The sequence below is a fragment of the Penicillium concentricum genome, assembly GCF_028827145.1.
Source record: "Penicillium concentricum strain IBT 3081 chromosome Unknown utg000002l_segment0_segment0, whole genome shotgun sequence".
Classification (NCBI taxonomy): Eukaryota; Fungi; Ascomycota; class Eurotiomycetes; order Eurotiales; family Aspergillaceae; genus Penicillium; species Penicillium concentricum.
The window spans coordinates 6,057,296-6,083,550 of record NW_026622755.1 but is presented as its reverse complement, the minus strand read 5'-3'; the positions used below and the strand labels follow the sequence as shown (position 1 = coordinate 6,083,550).

The 26,255-nt window shown below is 49.7% G+C and overlaps 11 protein-coding genes across 11 annotated transcripts; 5 read left to right on the top strand and 6 right to left on the bottom strand.

Moving 5' to 3' along the window:
* Nucleotides 1-165: 165 nt before the first annotated feature.
* Nucleotides 166-2,686, bottom strand: N7517_006008 (NACHT nucleoside triphosphatase; the record flags this gene model as incomplete). The annotated part of the gene is made up of 4 exons (XM_056723738.1): nt 166-1,267; nt 1,322-1,888; nt 1,939-1,963; nt 2,014-2,686. The coding sequence occupies 4 exons, from the start codon at nt 2,684-2,686 to the stop codon at nt 166-168; spliced, it is 2,367 nt and encodes a 788-aa protein (XP_056579988.1).
* A 365-nt stretch (nt 2,687-3,051) lies between these two features.
* Nucleotides 3,052-5,171, top strand: N7517_006007 (protein kinase IKS1; the record flags this gene model as incomplete). Its single annotated transcript, XM_056723737.1, has 2 exons — nt 3,052-3,107; nt 3,155-5,171. The coding sequence occupies 2 exons, from the start codon at nt 3,052-3,054 to the stop codon at nt 5,169-5,171; spliced, it is 2,073 nt and encodes a 690-aa protein (XP_056579987.1).
* A 276-nt stretch (nt 5,172-5,447) lies between these two features.
* Nucleotides 5,448-7,869, bottom strand: N7517_006006 (Zn(II)2Cys6 transcription factor; the record flags this gene model as incomplete). The annotated part of the gene is made up of 5 exons (XM_056723736.1): nt 5,448-5,564; nt 5,636-6,958; nt 7,038-7,069; nt 7,131-7,753; nt 7,805-7,869. 5 exons carry the CDS (start codon nt 7,867-7,869, stop codon nt 5,448-5,450), a joined length of 2,160 nt encoding a protein of 719 aa, XP_056579986.1.
* A 425-nt stretch (nt 7,870-8,294) lies between these two features.
* Nucleotides 8,295-9,354, top strand: N7517_006005 (Short-chain dehydrogenase/reductase SDR; the record flags this gene model as incomplete). Its single annotated transcript, XM_056723735.1, has 2 exons — nt 8,295-9,184; nt 9,243-9,354. 2 exons carry the CDS (start codon nt 8,295-8,297, stop codon nt 9,352-9,354), a joined length of 1,002 nt encoding a protein of 333 aa, XP_056579985.1.
* Nucleotides 9,355-10,094: 740 nt separating this feature from the next.
* N7517_006004 (prefoldin-like protein) lies at nt 10,095-11,864 on the bottom strand (the record flags this gene model as incomplete). Its single annotated transcript, XM_056723734.1, has 1 exon — nt 10,095-11,864. The coding sequence occupies one exon, from the start codon at nt 11,862-11,864 to the stop codon at nt 10,095-10,097; it is 1,770 nt and encodes a 589-aa protein (XP_056579984.1).
* A 191-nt stretch (nt 11,865-12,055) lies between these two features.
* On the top strand, nt 12,056-13,292 carry N7517_006003 (TFIIH/NER complex subunit TFB3; the record flags this gene model as incomplete). Its single annotated transcript, XM_056723733.1, has 3 exons — nt 12,056-12,092; nt 12,149-12,389; nt 12,458-13,292. The coding sequence occupies 3 exons, from the start codon at nt 12,056-12,058 to the stop codon at nt 13,290-13,292; spliced, it is 1,113 nt and encodes a 370-aa protein (XP_056579983.1).
* A 435-nt stretch (nt 13,293-13,727) lies between these two features.
* N7517_006002 (uncharacterized protein) lies at nt 13,728-16,604 on the bottom strand (the record flags this gene model as incomplete). Its single annotated transcript, XM_056723732.1, has 1 exon — nt 13,728-16,604. One exon carries the CDS (start codon nt 16,602-16,604, stop codon nt 13,728-13,730), a length of 2,877 nt encoding a protein of 958 aa, XP_056579982.1.
* A 1,638-nt stretch (nt 16,605-18,242) lies between these two features.
* N7517_006001 (histidine phosphatase family protein) lies at nt 18,243-19,829 on the top strand (the record flags this gene model as incomplete). The annotated part of the gene is made up of 1 exon (XM_056723731.1): nt 18,243-19,829. One exon carries the CDS (start codon nt 18,243-18,245, stop codon nt 19,827-19,829), a length of 1,587 nt encoding a protein of 528 aa, XP_056579981.1.
* A 322-nt stretch (nt 19,830-20,151) lies between these two features.
* On the bottom strand, nt 20,152-21,731 carry N7517_006000 (F-box domain protein; the record flags this gene model as incomplete). Its single annotated transcript, XM_056723730.1, has 2 exons — nt 20,152-21,308; nt 21,368-21,731. The coding sequence occupies 2 exons, from the start codon at nt 21,729-21,731 to the stop codon at nt 20,152-20,154; spliced, it is 1,521 nt and encodes a 506-aa protein (XP_056579980.1).
* A 611-nt stretch (nt 21,732-22,342) lies between these two features.
* On the bottom strand, nt 22,343-24,013 carry N7517_005999 (putative pantetheine-phosphate adenylyltransferase; the record flags this gene model as incomplete). Its single annotated transcript, XM_056723729.1, has 2 exons — nt 22,343-23,597; nt 23,703-24,013. The coding sequence occupies 2 exons, from the start codon at nt 24,011-24,013 to the stop codon at nt 22,343-22,345; spliced, it is 1,566 nt and encodes a 521-aa protein (XP_056579979.1).
* A 1-nt stretch (nt 24,014) lies between these two features.
* N7517_005998 (uncharacterized protein) lies at nt 24,015-26,019 on the top strand (the record flags this gene model as incomplete). The annotated part of the gene is made up of 4 exons (XM_056723728.1): nt 24,015-24,746; nt 24,799-25,402; nt 25,460-25,537; nt 25,595-26,019. The coding sequence occupies 4 exons, from the start codon at nt 24,015-24,017 to the stop codon at nt 26,017-26,019; spliced, it is 1,839 nt and encodes a 612-aa protein (XP_056579978.1).
* Nucleotides 26,020-26,255: the final 236 nt, after the last annotated feature.

Here is a 26,255-nt window from a genome sequence, read left to right as displayed (position 1 = left end):
GGATTTGGTTCCGCTCTTCAACCATGGGTTGAATCCGGGGAGAGAAGCGTGGCAGAAAATAGCGACATGCTTGATCAAATGTAACACATTTCCACATTCTTTAAATTGATCCTTCTATTAAGACAGCCACCTGCCTGAGTGCCTAGGTGCCTCGTTGCCAGCTAACTAGCTATTTAGCTGGCTTCCTATTTGATTGTAAGATTCAATCCTTTTTCTCCTCGCTTCACGCTCTAACTCCTTCCAAGGCGCTGGACGAGCCAAAATAGGCCGAAGACCCTCGTAGCTTCGATGTCGGGTTGGCACCATCCTCAATAGATCAAGTACATTAAGCCCACTACCTGGATCCCGAATAGATGGATCAGCCCCAGCACGCAAGAGAATATCCACAACTTCAAAATTGAACCGAAGACTGGCAATCCACACTGCTGTGGCTCCAACACGGCCGCCACGAGAATTGATATCGATGTCTGGCTCGGAAGCGAGAATAGACTCGACGACTTGAACCATTCCAAACGAGGCAGCGTAGTATAGAGGATGCGTTCTGTCAATGACCACAGCGTCATTCGTGTTTGAACCGGCGGTTGTCCGGAGCAACACCTGCATCCAGGTTCCATAATTGCCACGGCCAGGAAGAGACCTTGTTGCAAAGAAATTGTGGACCATGGCTTGCTCAGAATCCCCAAAGCCACAAGCGGCACCATGTTGGGGCCAGAAGTTTGCGGCGTAAGCCATGAAAGGATGATCCTCTCGTAACTTGGCTGGGTTTTCGGGGCATGTCAGGTATCCTTTTGCAAAATTGTCGAGACATAGGTACGTGAGACAACCGTGCATGGCTTTAAGATCTGCAGTTCTAGGATCCAGGGCGAAATATTGAACTCGAGATGAGCGAATCCAATCAGAAGTGAGGAAGTCCTTGACAGACGCATGCGCGAGATTAAGATACCCATCTTGGTCCTCAGTGATTAGTCCTTGGCATATTTCAAGAAGAATATGCGGAGGGACAAGCATCATATCCTCATCGAGTGTCATGCTTGTCTCGTCCATGACCACAATTTCGTTGAGACGCCCCAAAGTAAGAGGCTGTTTGGTGAAACTGAGCCAAAAGAGGGCCTCTTGAGCAATCTTCCAATCGTCAGGGGCAATTCTTCCTAACATATTTGCATATGTCTCGCGTAAAGTACTTGGAAGGTTCTTCAAGGCCTGCCGCATCGCCCTTACAGATCGCTGCGTGCTCAGGTTGTCCAATGAGAGCTGGACCCAGCGGAATCTGCGAAGAGATAATTAGACCACAGAAAGCACAGTAAGAAGATAGTATACTGACGATCCATCGGCATCCCGACAAAGAGTGTATTCAATCTCCGCTTTGAATTCTGGTGCCAAGGTTCTCAATGTATCATCAGTCTCAAGTCGGTATTTGACAAAGGTATCAATGTCCCCTCGCGACTTTCCACTTATGTTCAAGAAAGATACATTGTCGTGATTGATGGAACTCATGGTACTTGTAGTGGTTATAAGCACGCGGATGTTCGTGGACAGACTGGCAAGCTTGAGAAGGGAAGCTTCAAGAAGCTGCATATCATGGCTTTCGTTGATTGCATCAATCAAAAGGACAACCTTTGTCTTTTCAGAGGCAGATTTGACGATGGCAGCTTCGAGAACAGGTAATTCGATAGGGAACCTGTGCGCCTGATTCTTTGGGCCTTTGTGGTAGATAGACCGAATCTCATCCAATATTGAAGGATCTGTTCTGGAGAGCTGTGCCACAAGTGATCCCAGAACATTCCTTGCATTCTGAGAGGCAAAATCGCTAATTGTGCAATAGAAATACGCAAGACACATGGATTGGCCTTGGGAAGCCATATAAGTAAGTTCGTCGGCAACTTGTGCACTAGCGAAGGTCAGATATAAGAAGCAACCCAATTCCCAAACGGAACTTACAACAGTGTGGTTTTTCCAGTTCCGGCTTCAGAACTATATCAGTGAAATTTCTTCGAAGTTGCAATGGGTACATACATTTTCCTAAGAGGAAGAAAGCTCGATTTTCATCTTGATCGAGAAACGTCTTCAAATGACCGTCGATAAACCATCTACCAGTCCCATTTCTATGTCTTTTTGAGGCCCGCAGATGAGAGCTTTCGGGATTCACAGGAGCTATCCATCGCAGTAGCTCTCTGTTGGCCAATTTGTTTCGCTCTTGAGCTCGAACCTCCAAGTCTTCTTTTAATGTGTTTGTCAGATCACGAACCTCCTGCTGCATCTCCCGATCCACCGAATTATGGTCTGCAGTGAGAACCAGTATCAACCACGATTTGACCCTTTCCAGCCGGATCAGATGCTCGCTGACTTCGGCCTGAGTAAATGGCCATTTCAGAGCTTGCTTGAGGCGCTTAAACTTGGTCTCGGACACTTCCAAGTCTATGAGTAAGGATTGAAGGAACTCATTTGTTGTAAGCAACACTCTCGCCATGACGTCGCCATCAAATGGGCTTGTTTCTGATTCCTGCCATTTGGGAATATCATCTATCTGTGCTGCCAGGTGCTCCAAGATGCCTTTGAGAGCAAATAGCTCTTCGGTGAGTTTCCGCACTTCGGATTTTGCGCTCTGTACCGATTTGGCATATCTGATCAGGCTCGACAGCACATGGCTGACCTCTATTACGAGACCGGTGATAGAAATCGGGTCCATTGAGATTCAAATCAGGACTAAAATTGGAGTTCTGTGTATTTGAGGTGATTATCAACTGTGTGGGTTGTCCACTGGTGTAAGCTGTACCCCACTCATAGATCAGCCTAGTTTAGTTTCGCCGATTCAGTTCTGATACCCGATTTCGGTTTATATTTAGCTATAACTTCGAGTGTTCGGGGATAATGTATAATCAAACATCTTGATCTGATCCCTAAAAGAGGACAAACAAGAAATGTAGAAAATGTAGTGAATATAAAGGGGATTTGTTCCACCTGCAATCACTATCCATCACTGTACTCTCACCGCCCCCCAGGTCTACATCGTCATCGACAGCTCCCCCATTGTCATCCCACATTCATTCCAGAATGCCCGCCGACATGTCTATGGTCCCCTATAATGGAGGAAATCTTGATGTTGTTTTGTAAGTGTTCTTTAAGTTTATGCTACTAGTTATCTAATTGTGAATAGGCGGCACAATGACTCGGTAGTCATCTTTGACCATGATTCGCAACAGCTCGTTCTCCGCAATACCTCAGATACGGACAATGACAATATGGAGCTAGCCAACTGCCCATTCTGTCATCGCTCAATGCGTGATAATAGTAGAGAACAACATTGTGGGGATAATGAACCCCAAGGGGAATTCGTTAACCCAAACTACTTTCACATGCTCAACAATAGCCTCCCCAGCTCCGCAACATCCTCGTCTCCTCCTTCTCCACGCCATCGCCTTGTTCAGCCCGCGCACCCCCGTGGTACTATCAATAACCCACCCGTCCAACCTACCTCATCGCCACAACCGCCGCAAGGAATTTCCTCTGCAGCATTTAGTCCAGATTACTTCAAGAGGTTCTTTGTGGAGGAACGAGTGTTGGGCAAAGGTGGAAAAGGTGTGGTGCTCCTAGTGAAGCATGTCCTGGACAGTGTGTCACTTGGTCACTATGCCTGTAAGCGTGTCCCTGTCGGCGACGATCATGAGTGGCTGGAAAAGGTCCTGGGTGAAGTGCAGCTGCTGCAGCATCTCTCCCACCAGAATCTTGTCTCGTACCGTCATGTCTGGCTGGAAAATGCGAAGATAAGCACGTTCGGCCCGAGTGTGCCTTGTGCATTTATTCTACAGCAGTACTGCAATGCCGGTGATCTGCATGATTACATCTGTGGCTCTGTTCAGACCTCGACCACTGCGCAACAATTGAAGGACCGCCTGCGCCGCAAATCTAAAGGCGAACCGGAGCCTCGAACCAAACTGGGAGGACCTCGCACACTCCAGCTAGATGAAATCTATTCTTTCTTCCGTGATATCACATCTGGACTCCGTTATCTTCACGCCAATGGATACATCCATCGAGACCTGAAACCAAACAACTGCCTGCTCCATGAGACCGGTGATGGCATCAGAGTTTTGGTCAGCGATTTCGGTGAGGTGCAGTCTCAAAATGCAATGCGCAAGTCGACTGGTGCAACCGGTACTCTTTCATACTGTGCACCCGAGGTTCTTCGCCAAGAATATCCTGACGGACCATTTGGTAATTTTACGTTCAAGTCTGATATTTTCTCCCTCGGAATGATTCTTTACTTCCTATGTTTTGCAGCTCTTCCATACGCGAATGCCGACCTCATAAACGAAGAAAAAGAGGACTTGGATCAACTCCGCGCAGAGATCACCAGCTGGGCTGGTTTTGACCACGCAAGAGCGATCCGCTCCGATCTCCCCGAAAAGCTGTATCGGTTCCTAGAGCGCTTGCTTTCGGTTGATCCCGCCCGACGACCCTCAGCAGACGAGGTGTTAAATGGCATCCAAGTCGGTGCCAATTCAAATGAAAACTTTCGCTTCAGGAAAGCCAGCACGGGAAGCTCCGACCTGCCTGGGGCTCGAATCCGCCCATTGGATAACCAACAGCCATCAGTAGAGCGAACCCTATCTCCCAAAAAGCTGCGCCGAAACCCAACATCCCTCCGACGTGACTCGATACCTGACTCCAGTCATTTTCGAAGCAATGCAGCACCTGTGTCCGACCCCAAACCAGAGGAGGGCCCTTCTTCCGGCCCAGACCGAGAAATGATCGTCCGGAATCGTCACTCTACTTCATCACCGTCATCTCCAGCCCAACCTCCTCACGAATCATTATCATCACCCCTCGATCCGCAGCCTCAACCAGTCCCTCAAGATTATCTTCTCCCACCCCCACCGAGCCGCTTCCCCGTATTTAATTCCCTAGCGTCTTGGGACTCCTTCCCACTACCACCTGCCTTGCAAGTCGCTCTCTTCCTTGTCAAGATCACATCCCTTTTTCATCCATGCTCGCCGCTGGCCGTCAGTCCCTGGATCCTTTACCCTCTTCTACTATCTGCCGCATTTACTTTCACAACACGCAGCATTCGGGCCCAGGCCCTTGCCCTCTTTCTACATCTACTAGTGGTCGGGTTGGGTTTCCGTCTAGGTGCCCTATGTACCTGGCACAGACACTCGAAGATGAATTTGTGAATACGTAGTATGCCTTGCATCTCCTTTCCAGCCTTCTAATGCACATCAACATGATTCCGTCACCATGATGCCCCTGTTATTTTTCAACGAGTTGATGAGATATTCCATTGCATGCACGGGGACAAGCAGTCATCCTCAGTGTAATGTACAAAAGTATTAATTGGATTTTGCACAGCACACAATGGAACCAAATATGTAGTGAATTTTGACATTTGGTAAAGCACAAGTAGTCAGACAGCTTTCCTTCCCTATCTCACCACTACTTTAATACTAAACCTAATATGCACAAGAGTCAAATGTTCCAGGATCATCCGTAAATAACCCACCCATATCATTGCTCGGGTCTCGAGGCGCCTCGAGACCAGAGTTCTGAAAATATTGGTCCAACAAGAGCTAGAAGAGAGGAAAATGGTTAGATATTATTCATGATCGGTTCAGTATTCAATACCCGCGAAATGGCTTACCCAGTCTAGGGTCTCAGACCCATCAATCATTTCCGACATTGGCTCCATGTAGGGCAGCTCCAGGCTCACGTGAGGAATGTCCATATACGCAGCCTCCTCGCACGAGAAGGTAGCCTGACGCTCAGCCACCTTACGGGCCATCAAGTCCAGCGCAAGCGACGCAATGCGAGATTCCGGCGAACGGTGACTATTAGCAGCCCAAATCTGTTGGGAGTTTTTCAGTGCAACAATCTCCCTCGAAACAAAGCCGTGGTCTGCGCGCTCGTCTACAAACGCCGTCGCATGAGATTCGAGGCGCACAGATAGATCCAGACAGATGACCATCGCAGCTAAGAGGAAATCGTAGATTGTGTGTGAGGAAATCATCCACTGGTCTTCTTGTAGACGACCGCCAGGCTGAAATGCTTGATGCATGTCTGCTTGGCGGGCGAGGATTTCAAGAGCTGCTTCTACACAGAAGCGTCGTGAAGACTCGGATTTGGCGTCTTGGTGCTCATATCGGATATACCGCCTGTGCAGAACAACGAGGCCTTTCAGGTACAGGAGTTCGATCGTACATCGGTTCAGGATTACCTCGGATGAGTCCATGAGAGATTGACTGATGTCTCTCCATTTTAGGAAGTCGGGAACCAGAGTGTAAGCGCCTCTCATCTCGGCATCCAAAGTAATGGTTCTGCTGTGAGATGGCGTTGCAAGCGACATTGTATGCGCAACGATCTTTTTGAAGATGCTCATTACCCCGGCCTTGGAGATACCGTAGAGGACAGGAGTATATTCCGAGGACGGTCGAGTTGGAGGCAATGCCGACATCTCAACATAGAGATCGGCGTCGTATAGATTCCTGGGGAAATGGGTGTCACAACACTCAGCTGGTATCATGCTTGGAAGGCCTATCTGGAAACTCAAGAGCGCGTCCAGCTGGAAGATATGCAGCCATACCCGGCGTCGCATTTCGCTATCAAATGGCGTCATCACCCCTGGTAGAGTGCTAGGGTCACGGTGGTAGCCCATGCGAAATGCTAACCTGAGTATGATCCCTATGTCGAACCATTGTCGGGAGCTAGTTTTCATGTCACTCAAAAAGCCGCTCTGGGTATAAAGAAGCAATGCCTCTAATGCATACGCATTGGCTGTTCTATATCCTCCCAGCATAAGGCACTGTGCTGCCTTTTGTTGGAGGATATCGGGCGATGGAATTGAACCATTCAAAGTCCCGTCTGTGTTCACTTTTAGGCGAAGATGAACCGATACACTAAGGATACTGAATAGAAGCGCGATCCAAAGCACGGACGCCTTTTGCGGCGATTTCCAAAATTCTCCATACTATCCCGGGTCAGTTAGGATAGGAGATGCTTCATTGGGTAGCCCCCAAAGGGATGCACAACACAAAAATGTGACTCACTTCATCCTGAAACTTTCCCGAGTGCACAATACCTGCAATCGTTCTAGAATCAGCCAGACATACAATGGAGGGTAGTTGCAAATGATAGCCCACCTAGGACCATGTACCGAGCATTGAAATACCGGGACACCAACATATCGCAGATAGGGCGCGTGGGTAGCGAGACAAGTATATCTTTGATGTTCAATCGATGTTCTGATCCAAGAGCAAGGCTCAAGTCTGGATGTTCACTTCCACCATCGCTTGCCGGCTCGATGAGAGAGAAGGGATCAACGGCAGACAAACTTTCTCGAACTTCCTTAATATCCTCCAAAATAGAAACCCAGTGACTGGAATCAACGTGGCTGTTTCTACCTTGATGGGTATGAAGAGTGTTGGGCACCGCTTTCTCTTGAAGATGTTGGTCTCCGATGCGAGGTTCATTGCTCGTAGGCAGCCTAGTCGGGGCGACAAGAACTCCATGAGAACTAGGAAGGCTTCCACCTTCACTAAACGTATGTACCCCTCCTGATTGTGGCTGCAGGTATGTCTGGAACACATTCTCTCCCGCAACAAATGATTGGATTGAATCCTCGAGACGCTTCAGTCTATCGCTCAAGGCACGTTGTCTTGAAGTATGAATCTTGCCGCGTACAGCATTAGAAGCGTACTGACATGCTGACTGCACGTTGCGTTTAATGCAGGTATCACAGGGTGAAAGTCTGTTGCATTTCAACCTAGCGACGGTGAGTCTATGAGATCGGATCCAGGGTCTAGTATGTGCTTACTTCCGTGTGCGACATGGTTCACAGGACAGAGGCGGTCGATTTCGTTTTTCGAATTTCATAGACATCTCTAGTTATGGGCTTAGATAGTCCACCAAAATTCTCAAATTATCTTTCGTATTCAACAGATCATCTCGGAGTATAGAAAAGAAGGGGGAGAGGGCTATGCGACGCGGAGATATTATCTCCATCCCGGCCTAATCCGTTATTTGACGGTATTGATACATGAAATCAATAATTACACGCCTTTTCTGCAAACGGGCCTGTGTAATATATTACGAAGTAGGCGGAGATAATAAAGCCCTATAAAGCGTCTTTCAATGTCGCAGATAGAATTGAATTGACGAGCACGGCTATAATAAACCCGGACGCGAGAGGGCTTTCTATTTAAAGCGTCAAGAAAAGCATCTGTTGGACATTGATTTGGAGTTGTGAACAGTGATACTCATTCTTATTTTTTTCTCCATCTTATTCGATCCAGCAAGACAGAGCCATGTCTATTCTTTCGACACTAGAGGGTGTATCTTCAACAGTGTTCTCCAACATCTTCATCCAACTCCCTTATCCTGAAGGCGATCTCAGCGGACAGACAATCATCGTATCCGGTTCAAACCAAGGACTCGGTTTCGAGGCCAGCCGCCATCTGTTGCGTCTAGGTGTGGAGAAGTTGATCATGGCCGTACGCGGTCTGAAGAAGGGTGAATCTGCAAGACAAGAACTATTGAAATCCACCGACCGCGAAGAAAGCTCAGTCGAAGTGTGGCAGCTGGATATGGATAGCTATACCTCAGTCAAAAGCTTTGTCAGTCGTGCTGCAGCTCTACCACGTCTTGATGCTCTGTTGGCGAATGCCGGGCTGGCTACCAATACATTTAGTGTATCGGAGGAGGACGAGAAAACGATTACCGTCAACGTAGTGAGCACGTTCTTGCTTATTGCCTTGTTGATCCCCAAACTGCGAGAGTCAGCTTCCAAGTTCAATATCATACCTCGCATCACCATCCCAAACTCGGCTCTGCATTATATCGCTTCTCTTGAGCAGCTGGATCCTCAAAACGAGAGCGGTATCTTCAAATCGCTCAACAACAAAGAAGCCACCAATATGGCGGGTCGATACCCATTGTCAAAGCTGCTGGTATTGTTTGGCGTGCGTGCGTTTGTGAATCGGCTTTCACAAAGTCAAGCGCCGCTGGTTATCATCAACACGCCAAACCCTAGCTTCTGCAAATCTCAACTGGTGCGGGAAACGGACAGTGTCGGCCTCCGCGTTGGCGAAAGGCTGCTGGCTCGCAGTACGGAGGAGGGCAGTCGTGCTTTGGTACACGCAATCATGGCCGATGAGAAAAGCAATGGGCAGTATTTGACAAACTGTCGGGTTCACAGGTCAGTCGGTTGTTGGTGTCTGTTTCGGAAAATCAAGTCAACTAACTCTATTCTCCAGTCCATCTTGTATCGTGACCAATGGAAAGGGAGTTATGATCCAGGAAGCCTTTTTTGAAGAGATGGTCACCAAGTTGGAGAAGATTGCACCAGGCGTGACCTCTTGTTTTTGAGGTCGTCTCGTGCTTCCTTTGTTGATATGCTAGGGGTCATGTTGCAATTTGGTGTGCTCTATCACGAGTAGACATTGGTTTTACGATAAAGAATGAGGGATTATATGGTAATATCGAGAGTCATTCCTTATTGTCTCAAAGACATGCATTCGTGTAAGTTTGGATTGAAGCCAGACCAGTCCCAAGTTAAGGGTGAAAATAGGACGGGAACTACGTGACAAGGCACTGCGGCAGGTGACAAGTGGGAAACAAAGTCGAGACATAAGTGCATTGACTTTAGATTAAGCTACATGGGATGTCGAGAGAGAATAAATAAACCACACCTCCATCTTGCAATCCTCCAGGCAGTCAATACTCCCGTAGTTGCTCTGAGCCCCCCCAGAGGAAAAGCACGAGTAACATACGGTTTCTCTCCTGTTCTGATCGAATTGAGGAGTGCAGCCAGAGAAGCCCTCTTTCGATCTTGGACTTCAGTTCGTGGTGATACCACGGTTTCCCATCTCACGAGGAGATAGGGGTATGCACCTTGTATTTTCCTGAGGGTAAACCCGCCAGAAATTGGAAGTCCGTTGGTCAGAGGAAGGGGGAAGAAGAGAGAGAGAGAGAGAGAGAGAGAGAGAGAGAAGGAGAGAGGAAGGAGGGTTTTGATGAGGACTAAGGGGACTAGACAAACAAAACAAACACTTCTTTCCTGATAGATACATTGGATTTGAAGAACATACATGTAACCAACTGCAAAACTATCCCATTCGTGAAGCTCTGAACTTGCTGACCCGCTTAGGTTCAGCTTCCTCAGGAGGGAAAGTATCCTGTTCCTCGTCTTCTTTAGTGCCGTTGATGCGCTTTTGCATATTGAAGAACTCTGACGCAATCTGCTTCTGGTGAAGCTCTTCATCGTAGACGTCCAGTTCAGGAGCCACTGCAGCCCCTATTTTGGGCTGTCGCTCAAAGACCTTTTCGGCTAGTGTTCGGTCATGTGGAAATTGAGGCGCAGAAGGTTTCTCGGTGACCCCAGAGATATCAGTGATCGGCGCGGAGAAGGGTTTGGGCTCTTTTGGCGTCGCGGGGAAGAGGACAGGCGGCACCACAGATGGAGCTGTATTGGCTTGTTTGCGAAGGCGAGATTCGGTGACTTCGGACGGATTTGCGATTGTAGCCCCGGTAGTAACAGATCCGCTGGCGGCACTATCTGGAGCAACAGCCCGAGCACTTTTGAACCGCGACGTCTTCTTAGGAACAGCAGGGGTGGTTGGAGCAGGCTCCAGGACACGGCTGGTCCGTTCAACAATGGAATCAGCGAGCACCTGAGGCTCGGCCTGTGAAGCAGGAGCCTTCTCTGCAGGAACTGAGGGTGTGGGAGCTGGTGCGATATCAAGCTCATCGGCGAACGCAACACGCTTCTTAGGTTTCTTCTCTTTGGTGGAAGTTTCAACCTCAGCAGGTGCCGCAATCTCTTGCTGCACTTCCTCGGGGAATGTCTCGGTATCCTTGCCCATGTTCATCAAGCCTCGGGCATTGAGCTTGGCCTCCAATTCCATCATTTGCTGGTGGTATTCCGCCGGGAGGCGGGTGTGAGAGCGACCGTGTTCATCTTCATTATCTTCCGCGTCGTAGTCGTAATCGTAGTCCTCATCGAAAGAAATGTCGCTTCCGGACTCATCCATTTCCAACTCTGCCACGATAGCCCCAACCTCGTTGATCCCATAATCGAGCATTTCACGGCGAAGTCTTGCTTCTTCTGCAGATTCATTCACGTCCGTGATAGGCGGCTGCATGCGATCCTCCGCAGTCACCACAGACTGAGGTTGAGAGAACTTCAGGGATACGCCATTTGGATCTGTGATTACGTTGTCGCCACTCGAGGAACCGTTCTGCAGGTCTGCAGCCTCTGAGCTAATCGACTCATCCATCGCGCCTTCACGTGTAGTATCGGCGGGAGTTGTGGGAGTCTTCTCTGGCTCACCAATCTCTGGAATATCCTTGACACCAGCCTTCTTCAGCACATCCAGTAATTCCGTAGCGTCATTCCCAGGAGTATTGATCTTGCTCGAGATGACGTTTCCATCCTCATCAAGCTCCTCCATAATTTCCTGCATCGGGAACTCCGCACCGTCCTGCAGCGGTGGCTGATCATTCAAGATCAAAGCGTCCAGCTCATTTTGGGCCTTCGAAAGCCTCTTCTCCATAGTTGCAACATTCTGCTGCACGTAGTCGATACGCCTTCCAAGAAGATCAACCACTTGCCCGCGAGACCGCGTCACACCTTGCGAACCGAGTATTGTCTGCATTTCCTTCTGATCCACCAGCGTGCCGCCAAATTCCAGAGCCACTGCAAGGAATTCGTCTGTGTTGGCGTCATCTTCTAGGTTACTGATCTCCTCGCGGACTCCATCATATTCCGCTTCCCAGGTTCGCCAGTGGTAAAGCGATTTCTGAAGTTGGAGGATGTTTTCTTCAAGCGCAAGGCGTTGCTCTTCGAGAGCGTCGAGGTTGGGGTTAGGTATTCCCATGGTTGCTAAAAGTGGCAGCTTCACACTGACAATGTCAATTGAATGGAACAGAGCAAAGAGAGGGGTTGGCGGAGGCAAAAAGAAAAAGTCGCAAAAAAAAAAAGGTGACGAGGATGTGGCCCGTGCACGTGCGTTGCTTATCAGCCTCAGCCCAGTCCATGGTCCATCTCTCCCACGTCACTTCACTCACCATGGCCTCCGATGCGGCTTCTCGCCGTGATGAAGACGGTAAGCTCTTGTTTGGCTTTGTCGTGATGTATAATGCTAACCATATCCTTCCACAGAGGTTTGCCCTGTCTGCAAATCGTCACGATACCTCAACCCGGACATGCGCTTTCTCATCAACCCCGAATGCTACCATAAGATGTGCGAGTCGTGCGTAGACCGCATTTTCTCATCCGGTCCCGCAAACTGTCCGGTAGCTGGGTGTCGCAAGACGCTGCGCAAAAATCGGTTCCGCAAGCAAACATTCGAAGATATCGGGGTGGAGAGAGAAGTAGATATCCGGCGGCGCGTGATGCACATGTACGTCTCTTGCCAATCACCCTGAACCAGCCTGTGATATGAGAGAACTAACAGTTTATATCGATCAGTCTGAACCGCCGCGAAGAAGAATTCGACTCAAAACGTGCATATGACGATTTCCTCGAACAAAGGGAGGACATCATCGCGAACCTAGTAAGCCGCATTGACGTGGCGAAAACCGAAGCCCAGCTCCAAAAATATGCCGCAGACAACATGCAATCAATCCGCACAAACCAAGCTATAGAAGCCGAGGAAGCCTCCTCATTCCAAGCCCGCATGACCCTCGAACAAGAAGAAGCCCGACTACGCCGCCAAGCAGTACGCCAGGAATACGAGACCGAGCGGCGAGAGATCCAAGCCGGACGCGAGGATTTCCTCTCAAGACTCGCCTCCGGCTCATCAACAGATGCTGCGGCCATCGCGCGCGAGGGACACAAGGTGCTGCTCAAGAAGTCGTCCGCACGTCGCAGCGAGGAAGAACGCATTCGACAGAAACAAGCTGCACTGCGGTTGGAGACCAAGCGCGGGTCGAATCTTTCCACGGTGGATCATGCTGGTGCGGCGGATACAGGGCTTGTCAAGGGTCTGCGCAAGATCATCACGCCCGAGCCGGAGAAGCCCTACGATCCGTTTATGGGTTATTTGCCCGAAAAGCGCGATTACTATTCTCTCCAGTCATATTATCCGTCTCAGTATCTTGATCCTATTCGCAATGATGCGCGGATGCTGGCTGGTGGTTATGATTTGCGTGAATACTACTCGCGCACGCTGCTTGAGGCTTTTGCCGGGTTGAGCTGCTTTGTTGAGGAGGAAATCTCCCAGCGAGATGCTGCTAATATTTCGAAGTCGACGGCTTCAGAGGGTGCTGCGATGGCTGCGGGTAGTGGAGAAAACACTGCTTGAATGCTACTTCGACTTGGTTTGCAATGGCTTTGGGGTTTGCATGGTATTTGGATTTTTAATTAGCTACTGAGCATAGCGATGGCGTTTTTTTCTGTTTGCTTGGGGTATCCCAGCCACTGCATCTGGTATTACCATCATCCGGAGAATGAAAATTAACAAAGATATTGAGATTGATACTACACACAGCAGAAACAGCTGAACAACCTGAAAGGGAGGTATGCTGTATTGAACAAGAGATGGAAAAATGTTATTTCCAAGGCCATGATACGGCCGCAATGACATTTGACTATCAAGAACTACCTAACCAACAATCGATTACCCAAATCAATGAAGTAAACATACAGATCGAACCAAACTCCATGAAACAGCGCCAAAGTAGCAGCAAAGTAACCAGAATAATATCAACACACGCAATGCGATGCAATAAACATCAGCTCAGTGACCGCCCAGAGAAAGGTGGCCGGTCATCTCAGCAGTGCTCTCAATACCCTCCCAGGGCAAATCCTCTTCATCATCCAGGTCAATCTGGCCGTGGCGAGAAGACTTATCGGTAGTACCAGTAACATCAGGTGCATGAGACATGCCGACATCAATTCCAATTGACTCAAGAGTCGCTTCCATTTCGTGCTCGGTCATCTCGCGACCATCTTGCTTTTGGCCCTCCAAAACATCGTAGAGAGCGTAAATTTGGTCGGACTTCATATCTATGTCCTTGAAGATCTTGTCAATCTTTTCTTGCAAGGCCTTGCGCGGGCGCTTGCCGAGCGAGGCGTCAAGCTTATTATAGGCGCTTTGGTATGTGGCCAGTTGCATCTTCAGGTGGGAAAGTTCATCCTCCAGGCCCTTGAGAACAGTAGCAAGAGCGACGGCAGGAGGTTGCGAGGGGCGCATAGTTGGTTCTTCGTTCCAGAGGGATGGCTCGGGCATACGCTCTGACACAGGAATGGGTTTGGCGACCTTCACGGACTCGTGGTTGCAGGTGCCGTCGGTGGAGTGTGCATTGCAAACTGTGCAGTTCTGTCCATTGTGTCGAGCAATGCTATCCAATGCTTTTTGGGTGGCTTGTGGCAACTTGGATGGATCAGCGGCCGCCAAGTCGACGTGGTGGAGCGTGATATCAGGAAGGATGAAAGCGGAGGTCATGTCAGCGACATTGCGCTGCTTCTTGCGCTGAGATGTTGCAGGCAATGAATTTTCTGAATGGCGCCGGGAGCGCTCTGCAATTGGTACTGTGAGACTACTGTCTCCATCGGTATTTGCCTTCGAAGCGGTGGTAATATCTCCAGTAGCCGAGGCCGGGCGAGGGATGTCAGTCCTAGGTTCGCGAAGAGATGACTTGCGAGGGGCAGGGGGTTTCAAAATGCTCTGTCTGGTCGAGTTGACGGTCTCTTCCTTAGGGGCGCTCGAACGTCGTTGCTTGCGCATCATTCTTTCTTCTTCCAAGGTCTTGCGCAGACGAGAGATTTCATGTTCATCAATAACACTCAACAAGGTAACGTCCGCTTCAGATGAAGCCTTGGTCTGCTCGGACACCTCCGGCCCAGTCACATCTTCAACTATCACTCGCTTCACGCGCTGCTTGCTCGTGCTGGGTTGTTTCCGGGAGCTCTTTGATTCGGAAGAGCGAGACACAGCCGACTTTGATGGCTTAGAGTTGGAAGCACGCATCTCAATGGAGAAGAGAGCCTCATCGGCACGTTCCTTTTCGAGACGAGAAATTTCCTTGTCCACTTGAGTAGATACCTTGGAGCGGGAGTCATCATGGCGTCTATTCCTCGTGGTGGAGCGCTGGCTTTTCGATGTAATGTCTCTGGTGCTCCGACTAAAGTCTCCACTGCGCTCAGTGTGAGATTGGCTGTCATCGACATCATCAGAAACGGCTGAACTAGCTTCGGACTCGACGGTGTCATGTTCGCGAGCCTTGCGGCCCGAGAATCGGCTTATCTGGGACTTGAGATCCGCATTTTCCTGTCGCAATTCCTCGTTCTCGGCCTTAAGCTCTCGGGTTTCGAGGTAAGCGGCTCCAAGCTGTGAGATAGCTGACTCTCTGTCATGGTTCAAGCGCTTGATGGCAGACTCTTGGACCTGGGCCTTTCTATCGGCGATATCCAACTGATTTTGTAAAGCGAGATTGGCTGCGTCCAACTTCTGGTTCTCATTTTCCAGGCGCTTAGATCCCTTTTTGTGTGAATTATCCTCTGATTCGTACTTTGCTGATGACTGGCGAGGTCTGTTTGCCTTCAAAGATGAATTCTCCTGGCGGTAACTGTCCATTCTTCTCTCCGCCTCGGATTTGAACATCTCCAGTTCTGCCACCTTATCCTGAAGTAGTCTCAGATGAACAAACAGGGCTTTTTCATCTTCGGGGACGGGCACTGCATCCAGTGGCATGTGCTCGTGGGGGAGAGACAGGTCTGTATGATCATGAAGTGGGGAAACAAATCGGGTAGAGCGCATCTTGCCCTGTCGGGAGTAAACTGGTGTACCATCTTCGTACACACCAGAGACGAGTTCAGAGATGTTAGGGAGGTCGGGAAGAAGGAATGATTGATGGGTCATGGTGTCACCAATAGTGTTGGTGTTGGCTGCATTGGCACTGCTTTTGCGGGGAGTTCCTGCAGTGTTGGAAGCCGATTTGCGGAGTTCCTTCGCGTAGGCTTCCCTCGAAGCTCGCTCAATTGCGTCTGCAATCTCCTGAGAAGTGTTTGCGTTTCCAAAACGCGTCGAACGCGTCTTCGTGGCGATAGGGGCAGGTCGTTCGTCTCCCAAAAATGAACCCTCATAGCTGTCACGTACTTTGGCGTGCATATCGGAGAATGTCCGTCGCTGGTCGCGTTGGGCCTTCGAGACTTGCGGGCTCATCGTTTCTTTCTGCGCCTGGGTGGCTCGTCGCACCTGGGCGTTCTTTCGTAGATTTTCACTGACTGCACGACGCGACGGACGCGTAGCAGTAACTGGCTTTTGTGGTGTGGGATATTCAACGCGCATGGCGGGCGAGGATGAGCGTACACTGTTCTCGAAGCTCATCATAGAGCTGCGCGAGTCATCGCGTGCTGGTTTGCCAGCACCGCGTCCCACCTCGACGGACATATCGAGGTCACTGTGTGAAAGGTCGTCCAATTCCTGTTCCTCCTCCTCGGAGGTCTGTATTTGCGAAAATTCGGGGAAAGCACGGTCGAGTGTTGATGTGTTGATATCGTAGTCAAGCTCCTGATCGACACGTCGTGTCGAGGTGCCCATTATTTCGTCGTCCAAATTGGTAAGCGAAAATGAATCGTCATTTAAACCAGAATTTCTGTTAATTGGAGGCATTCTGAGAGTAAAAGGGTGAAGTTGAAGATTGAAGCTGGTTTGTTTTGGAGCAAAGTCGGAATGTTTGGGTCGGGCGCGTCTCGGCAACCCCGGGAATTCTGATTGGTTGGAGTTCCCCCACAGTCGAACTACAGAATTGAATTCAACTTCATTATTTCTACTTCTATACTCTGTAGTGCTTAGATGGTTAAGATTTTACTAGATTTGCTTAAAATCCTAATAAAACTCTTGATAGTAAAAAGTGAATTGATCTACACGCTCACGTGTCTATGCTGATCGTTGAAACGGATGATCATGCCTTCAATCTTCTAGCTGCAGCAACGGAGGTTTGAAATGAAATGACTTTTGGCCTGATCCACCTAAATGCAAGATAACAGGTAGAATCTGAGTAGGCATATTGTTTCTATCTATCATATGGAATTTTTTAAGAGGGAAAGCTCAAAGAACTGGACCAAAAGTGACACGTGCAATGGACTCCACAGTAGGTGTGTATACGACAAGCCTACTCTCGTATTATCAATTTCTTCTGAAATCCTTCAATCCTTCAGTCCTTCGATTTATTGCAATTTACCAAAAGCTGGGATTTACTAGCCGTGATTTCGTACAGTTGGTGGAATATATTTTATCAGTGTAACATATCGTCGGGGTAGGTAGCACTCGTGTTCAACACCTGCATCTCATGTTATAGAGACGGAAATATCAAAAGGGCCGGCTACTCATTTCAGCCCATTTATGTCTAGTTTGAGTGAAAGCGATTGCCGAGTTGTTATAGCTCTTATATTCTGAATAGTCGGCCGCTGATGCGGCGTCGGTCCTTGACGAAATAGGACTCTATATATCCGATCTATTTAGCCCAAGCCGTATTGCGGATGCTAGATGTAAGAACACTCCCTGTGTTTTTGGATATTCTTTTTACACATTATATATGGATATCTTCTTATATGTCTTTTTATATGTACATAATCAATGCGAACGACTTTTCTATGCATACAGATATGTATATATTTTCACGCTAGCTTCCGTATAGATAAGATAATCTATATCGGAAATGAGATCCCGTAATATCAAGGTTGCCAAAGAAATTCCATGCATGTATCCATTACTTCGCCGCTGCTTCCTCATGTGAGAGCCACCGAAACTCTATTCATAACCCGGCAAGCGAGGTAAGACATAGTGAGCCAATATGATTGGAAGAAAGAGATGGAAATGCTCCGTATATATGGTCTGAGGAAGATGTAGGTACATAAAATTGTCTCTGTAAGGCGAGGAGTGGAGAATATTACCTCGGAATCAATATACGTCAAACTCCCCCGTTGGGCTAGTATACATAAGGTACCTCTAGTGACATCCACTTGTATACTAGAATGGACTAGTTCCAGGTACTGTAAAGTATCCCATCGAGTCACGGGTAGGGCATCTCCCACGTGTTTCCCGCTTTCAAGCAACACCCGACAGGCCAATCAGCGAATCACCGCAATCAAAACACTCACGAGCATCCTATCCGCAAGGGTTAACCCGAACAATTTTAGAATCAGGTCAACATTTAAATATGGACTGATTCCCCCCAATCTTTGCATCTATCCTTGCAGGTTTCACATACTTCAAGCATTGATATTATCTACTCATTCACCCGGCTCAATGGCAGTGTTCTCCAAACAACAGCACGGGGAGGAAGAGGGCCTGATTGAAGAGGAATATCAAGGTCGGAGGCAAGGTCAGAAATCCCGAAAATGGATTGCGTTGACCGCCATGTCGGTGCTGGGCCTTTTCGCCCTGGCTATGTACTCCGTGCCTGGAATTCAGTGCAACAGCCCCTCGCATGCCACCCAGTCTGAGCTACCTGTGACTTCCACCCTTGACAAGTCAAAGAGGTCATCGCAACACGGAAACAATGACAAACAAGATTGCAATACTGTCGAGGACGGTTACCAATGCAACTCTGAGCTCACGCACAAGTGGGGCCAGTATTCGCCCTATTTCTCTGTTGCGGACGAATCGCCCGTTTCAGATGAGGCGGTACCCAAAGACTGTGAGATCACCTTTGCCCAAGTGATCTCCCGTCATGGTGCTCGATTCCCATCGGCGAACAAGAGCAAGGCATATGCCAAGCTCCTCAACGCCATCCATGCGAACGCGACTGCATACACTGGTAAGACCAAATTCCTGAGCTCATACGAATACACCATGGGCAGCGATGATTTGGTACCCTTCGGAGAGAACCAGTTGTTGAACTCGGGAATCAAGTTCTACCAGCGCTACCAGGCGTTGGCCAAGAAAGCTGTGCCCTTCATTCGCTCAGCTGAGTCGGAGCGGGTTATCGCTTCGGGAGAGAAGTTCATCGAGGGCTTCAAGCAGGCAAAGTTGCAGGACAAAAAGGCCGACCACAAGCAGCCAGCCCCCAAGATCAGTGTTCTCATCTCAGAAGAAGTTGGCGCCAACAACACTCTGAACCACAACACCTGTCCCAAGTTCGAGGACGACGTACTGGGCGATGAGGTCGAAGAAAAATACATGGCAGTCTTTGTGCCGCCCATCAAATCCCGTATCGAGGCTGATCTCCCTGGCGTTAAACTCACAGATACTGATGTGATCAGTCTGATGGACCTTTGTCCTTTCGAGACAGTGACTCTGACTGAAGATGCATCCAAGCTATCTCCATTCTGCGACCTCTTCACCCAAGCCGAATGGAACCAATACGACTACCTGCAGTCAGTGAGCAAATACTACGGTTATGGCGCAGGCAATCCCCTTGGCCCAACCCAGGGTGTCGGTTTCGTGAACGAACTAATCGCTCGACTCACCAAAACCCCAGTGAACGACCACACAAGCACAAACAGCACACTTGATGCCCCCGGCGCTCCGACATTCCCCCTCAACTACAACATGTACGCAGACTTCTCCCACGACAACGGAATGCTTCCGATCTACTTTGCTATGGGGCTGTACAACGGCACCGCTCCACTTCCGCTTGACCACCTCCAGACTCCCAAGGGAGCGGACGGATATTCATCTGCCAAGACGATTAGCTTCGGTGCTCGTGCTTATATCGAGATGATGCAATGTGGCAAGGAGCCGGAGCCGCTCGTGCGAGTCCTCGTTAATGACCGCGTTGTTCCGCTGCACGGCTGCAAGGTGGATAAACTCGGCCGTTGTCGCCGTAGTGATTTCGTGAAGGGGCTTTCTTATGCACGCGCTGGAGGTGACTGGGCCAAGTGTTATAAATAGGGGGTTTTGGAAATAATTGGTGGAGAGTTGGTTCTCCTTTCACACGCTTGTGTTTAACGATATCCTAAGATTGCACCCTTGCATCCTTACATACATGTCCTTATTCTTTTGACCAATGTCAATGCGGTACATTTTACCACAAACTCTGAGTCTCAGAAGCAATATAATTGTAGCCAAATATATAATTGAACGGCTCTAACGCATGCAAGTCATCAAAAATGTAATTCAAACAGCCCCCAACTCCAAAAAGCAAATAGTAATCAGAACGTTTTAATCATCTCTCTACCTCTCCCTTCTCCAGAGGTCGAGATTTACCTCCCTCTCACATACTCCAATGTGATCGACCATTCCTTTTAACTCGATGCGGAGCAGAAAGAACCCACGCCTCCCAAAGAGGCATCTGCTCACGCAAGACATGCACACCGTCATCCCCCAAGTCCTCACTAGACAAAGCACGCAGTCTCTCGAGCGATGTCCGCCTCAACGGCATGTATCTCCCCCTTACCAAATTAGGGAGGCCGTCAGGCGAGAGCGGGGTAGTAGTCGGCGACTGAACACCCGAGGAGGTACCAGCCGCAACAGTAAGAGAGGACGGCACAGGGCCAGTAGGGTAATCATCAAAGACCTCGACACCATTAGAGATAGCAAGGGAATCAAAGTGTGCAGCGTAGTCGATATCTTTCAGAACCAGCCGCTCCAGCTGCTCCATTTCCTCGCGTAGGACAGCGAGGACATCGCACCACAAGCCACCAGGCCGAAGATAAACACTGAGTAGGCGAAAATCGCGTAGATGGGGACTATGGCGGCGTGCCAGCGCGATGATCTCGTCTGCGCTCAGACGCCAGCCTTGAATGCTGAGTTTGCGCAACGTTTTCCAGCGGATGTGGTGGAAAAGTAGCTCGAGGTCGAGGTCCAGGGGTGTTTTGCTGAGGAAGCCAATGTGGATGGCGATGAGATTTTTGGCTGCGACGAAGAAACGATGGAAAACTTCTGAGAGGTCGGCCATGGTTGTGGTTATGTCGGTTGTTGAGTGGAAGTTTATGTCGAGGCTCGTGAGGCGCCCGCCCATGGCGGCGAGGGTTGTTGACGGGGCGCGGAGGAGCTGGAGGGTTGCTTCAGGGCTGATCTGAGGCCCTGTGAAGCGGATGGAGCTGCATTTTGAGTCGAGGAGAGCGATGCTGAGGTTTGTTACGGCGCGCGAGCAGGCGGTTTCCCAGTCGAAGCGGATGCCTGTTGCGGTGCTGGTGCTGGTTCCCAGTGAGTGGTCGCGTATAAAGTCGATGAGGTATTCGTCTGCTTCGTCTTGGAGTCTGAGGAGCTTTATTTCCTGCAGAGCGGAAAACGATGTGATTGCACGGCGGAGGCGGGTTTGGTCATTATTGGTTTCAGTTAGATTGGTTTGTTCACGCAGTCGGCGGCTGTGTAGTTGGGATAGTTCGGGGTTTTCTGACCCCAAAGTTCGTAGTGTCCGGGCCCATCCTGTATTTTGCTATTAGTTGATTTCCTCGATTGAGTATGAGAGATTGAAGGACTGGTACCGCTTCCTTGATAAAATGGTCGCACCATGTATGTGATGGTTTTCACATAGTAAGCCAGCTGCATGTCTACCAGTTCATCTAGTCGACGGAAGCCGTGATCAGAAAATCGTAGAGTAAATCGATTAAACTTGTAAGGGGTGCCGATTCGCATGAAACGCTTGCAGACGAGTCGAAAGTGATCAAGATCGGACACTTCATGCTCATGGTCGCCAGGTCTTGAAGTATGTCCATTTCCATTGAATCTGCCATTTAGGGCTCGGGGTGCGGGTTCGAGAAGAAAGGACAAGATCTCGCTCAGTAGCTCGTCAGCAAGATCGTGAATATGAGGTGGCTGAGCCATGATCGGCGCGCGCAGCCGAAGCATCGGCTGCTTGACGAAGTAGCAGCAACATGGAAATATGGAGGAATTGAGGGAAAAATCGACGCTCTTGACCTGTCCTTAAGACCGGAGAGACAAGTCACGGAGGGAATTGAGAAGAGGGGAAATGAGAAATAAAAATAAAATAAAAGATGTCAAATACTCGGACTCGTCGTCTGCAGACACTAGGACAGTTGACTTGTCTCACCATATGTCGAGAGCTCTCGCCCTAACGATTGATTTCGCGACCGGGGACGATCACCAAGTGCCTTATTAGCGCCCTTTGCACTGACGAGCCGGGATTTCTGACCCGATCCGCTTGGTTTCATTGGTGACGCTGCCACACGGGAATCACATGATTGATTGACTCTGCGGCCAGCCAGCGCAAACCTGCAGGAAAGGCCATTGAAGGAGAGCGAGTCGTGTTGGAGGGGGCCAATGCAGACCCCGCCAGGAAGTCGTCACATCATGCAGAGTGATGGATCATGCGTGTAAATTATGTGTCTGCCCAAGATGACTGGGGGATAATGGCCAAAATCAAGTTGAACTAATGTATGTACAAGTGTTTGAGAGATTATCTACTAACTATCACTTCCATATGGTTACGTGTGTACCTATCAAACCTTTGCGAGATGGACTCGGCGCCGTCTGATATCCGTGCTGCTGATTTTGGACTCGAAGCCCTCAACATCAGTGGTCGTGGATGCTTCTCCAGACTGGAGTACATCCACCTCGAATACGGCCAGACCTTTCCATCCCTTCTTCACCCGCTCTTCGTTGACGGCTGCCCCTCCTGAGTGTGTCTCCTTTGAGACAACAATTGCTCCAAGGTTCTCCTCGGTAATCGTGGGCCCAAATGGATCAGATATCTCCACAAATTCAAACGCCAGGTTGGGTTGGATCCTTACGAGGACAGTCTTGCCATTGGGAACTGGCGCAAAAGCACGTTCAATCTGCGGTGACTTCTTTCCGGGCGAGAAATCCATAATGGCCGTCAGAAAAGCTGCAGTACTCTGCCAACGCGCTTCCCAACTCTCGAGGAATTCGGCATATTTTTTATTGACCAACAGCGCATCCCCGGTCACTCCGATGGTCAGGCGGCCCTCGTGCTCCCGGTCCAGCGGTTCCAGGACCAATGCAACTGCTGTGAGCAGAAGTTTGTGACCAACATGAAGGTGATCAAATGTGCCACCAACAACCACCGAATAGTGTGGAGTGAATGAATGTTGGTCATCAGGAATTAACAGGCGGTCAGGGATCGCCCAGTCAGGCTGGCTTGTGATGGCTTGCATGCTTGCCGCCGTGCCGTCCCGGGCCTGGCTCCCAACACTGTTGGTGAAGCAATTAGCCAAAGTTTGGCCGGTTGTGTTGGACAGGTAGAAAACATAATCCCAACAGCGCCTTGAATTTGCTAGTGATTGGATGTCCAGAATCGGACCAAAGCGAGAACTATCGGAGGCTTGGATGGCTGAGGTGTTCTCACTTGCATCGATAAATACCACCCGGGTATCAATGCCACCTGGAGAGTCCAATTCAATGTTTTGTGTTGCACAGACAGCAACAACCAGGGTATAGACGCTGGTCATATAATGTTGGAGTGGTGCAAACACTTTGGCCCGAGGTTGGCAGCTCGGGGAAAGAAGATCTGGAATGGCCAGAGCAATATCCAGTAAAGCTGTACGGTTGGATCCAGCCAAGGCATTTGAGAGCTTAGTGAAAACATCCACTAAGGATGGCTCAAAGGCATCTTTGACTTTGGTAAAAGAAAAGGCTGGAGGCGGGGGAGAGAAGTAGTAAAGCCGAGGGTGAATTGGTATCGGAAGACATGTTGTGAAAGAATATATAACTACAGTAATGAGCACTGGGTTAAAACTTAAGTGAAGAGATAGAAAACAAACAGAACAGAAATCAATAATAAATCACAGAATCAAAAAGAACCACAATCCCTGAAGAAGTGATCGGATCCATCCCCATCACAGGCTGGGGTACCCGGCTGAGTCAGCTATTCTCGTGGGATGACACCGCCCACTGTCCTCCACTTTACCACTCTCCGATAGAGATGAGGATGCCATTGCGAGCCAAGTGACCTGATAAGCTGGAATGATATCTGGCTGACACGGTCCTCTGGTTGGAGCTTCCTCGAAGCCCGCTACATCCCCAATTTGGTGCATTCCCCCAGCCTCCTCCACTAATCTCGATCGAGAAACAGTGGAGCTCATCCTCCAACTAAGATCCATCGCAGCATCCCCTGCATAGACGGCGCTCTTGCTCTTCAGCCTAGACCGCATCATGTCGAATCCCGCCTCCTACGACGCTCACCGGCGGTCAGCCGTGTTCAGTCGTCAGCCAGAGGAGCTTCACATTCCATCAACCGGGCTAATCAATCCAAACTTGTCCCGCCAATCCTCCTCGCACGATTATTCCACCACACCGGACGCAGGTGCCCGGCTTCCCTCGATCAACGTACACCAGAGCTCCCAGTACGGTGGTGACGGGAACAGCAGCAGCAGTGCCCTCCCCGGAGCCCTGCAGCCAGGGAATCAGAGCCGTCCAGCTGCGGTATCAGTAAATACCGCTCCATCAGTCGTCCCTACCATGTCGCAGTCATCATCGCAAACCAATCACCGAGCCAGCATGATTAATTCACATGGACATTCACGATCTAGCCCGGCCGGGTTCGACCAATCCATGTACAAGCAACATGGTGCGCCCGATGGCTCCAAATATCCCTCTTCTCCTGGAGCGTTTCCGCCTCATACCCCGCAAGGCTCCAAGTATTCTCCGCTTGGCCTGGCGGATATTCGACCATCTGGTGAACACATGTTGAGCGAGGCACTTATGAATCCTGGAATGTCATCGATGTCTTACAATAATGGAGACAACCAGGTGCCGACCAACAGCAATTACGTGGCACCATGGCCTATATACGCAGTGGATTGGTGCAAATGGCCCATTACAGGCAACTCGGGCTTTGGTGGAAAGCTAGCCATGGGAAGCTATTTAGAAGACAGTCACAACTATGTATGTCCATCCACCCTCTTAACGAATATGCTTTATGCTAACCAGTTACCAGATTCAAATCCTTGATGCACACTGGACCCAACCAGATCCTGACACCCCAGATGCGGCTGCGGGAGAAATCAAATTAGACTATGTGAAGACGGCCGAGGCGACACACTCTTACCCGGTTACCCGCATCCTCTGGGAGCCTCCCTCATCTCAGAAGCAATCGACTGATTTGCTGGCCACGTCAGGAGATCACCTTCGGCTATGGTCATTGCCGAATTCTCAGCCTCTCCAAAGCTCGAACTCGATCACTCGTCCTATGAACCAGCGAGACCCAGCCACCTCCAAGCTTTCTCCGTTGGCTTTGTTGTCCAACTCAAAATCTCCCGAGCACACTGCTCCCATCACCTCTCTTGACTGGAACACAATTTCTCCGAGTCTGATCATTACTTCAAGCATTGATACAACGTGCACCATTTGGGATATTCCCACATTGACAGCGAAGACGCAACTGATTGCCCACGACAAGGAGGTGTATGACGTTCGTTTCTGTGCCAACAGTGTCGATGTTTTTGTAAGCTGCGGCGCTGATGGCAGTGTGCGAATGTTTGATCTGCGAAGCCTTGAACACAGCACAATCATCTACGAGCCGACGGATAAGAACGAGAAGCGTAAGTGCCTGCTGGAATATAATTATATGCTCTGAATACTGACAATATCTTCGGCAGTGATGAGCCCTGGGAGCTCTAGCCCCCCTGGCCAATCGCAGACCGGCCTCTACCCCCCTCCTTTGTTGAGAATCGCAGGTATGGACGAAATAACCGCAACATAGAGTATGATTACAAGCTAACACAATCTTCCAGCATCCCCCCATGATGCCCATCTCCTAGCAACATTCTCACAGGACTCTAGTGTTGTCCGCGTTCTCGACGTCCGGCAACCTGGCCAAGCCCTATTGGAACTGAAGGGCCACTCGGCTGCCTTGAACTGCGTAGAGTGGTCCCCAAGCCGTCGCGGCATCCTCGCATCTGGCGGTGACGATAGCATGGTTCTCCTCTGGGACCTCATTAACCAACACAATGCTGCGCCAGTCGCTTCCCCTCCCTCCGCAACCCCAGGAGCACCGCCTTCCACAACCTCGGAGCGCGGCCCAGCCTGCGTCTGGCAGAGCGAATACGAAGTCTCCAACATAAGCTGGTCCCCACAAGGCGGGCCTAATCACAATGGTCAGCCACGGGAATGGCTGGGAGTGTGCGGCGGACGAGGACTAACGGGTGTTGCGTTATGAGCCAAGCAAAAAAAGAGGTCTTGATATTCCTATGTCGTCTCTTCTCTTCCCTTGAGAGCTTTCCGACAATGATAGCTCTTGCATTAGATGGTCCAATCTCTCTGATATTTGTTTCTGTTTGCCGCGATTTCTTGCTTCGCGTGCGCACAGCATCTGTTTTACTTTGCTTTGCTGTTTGTGTGCTTCGCCAGTACCGGTCGGCTTATCTGTGTCTGACCCGGTACGCTCTTTGCATA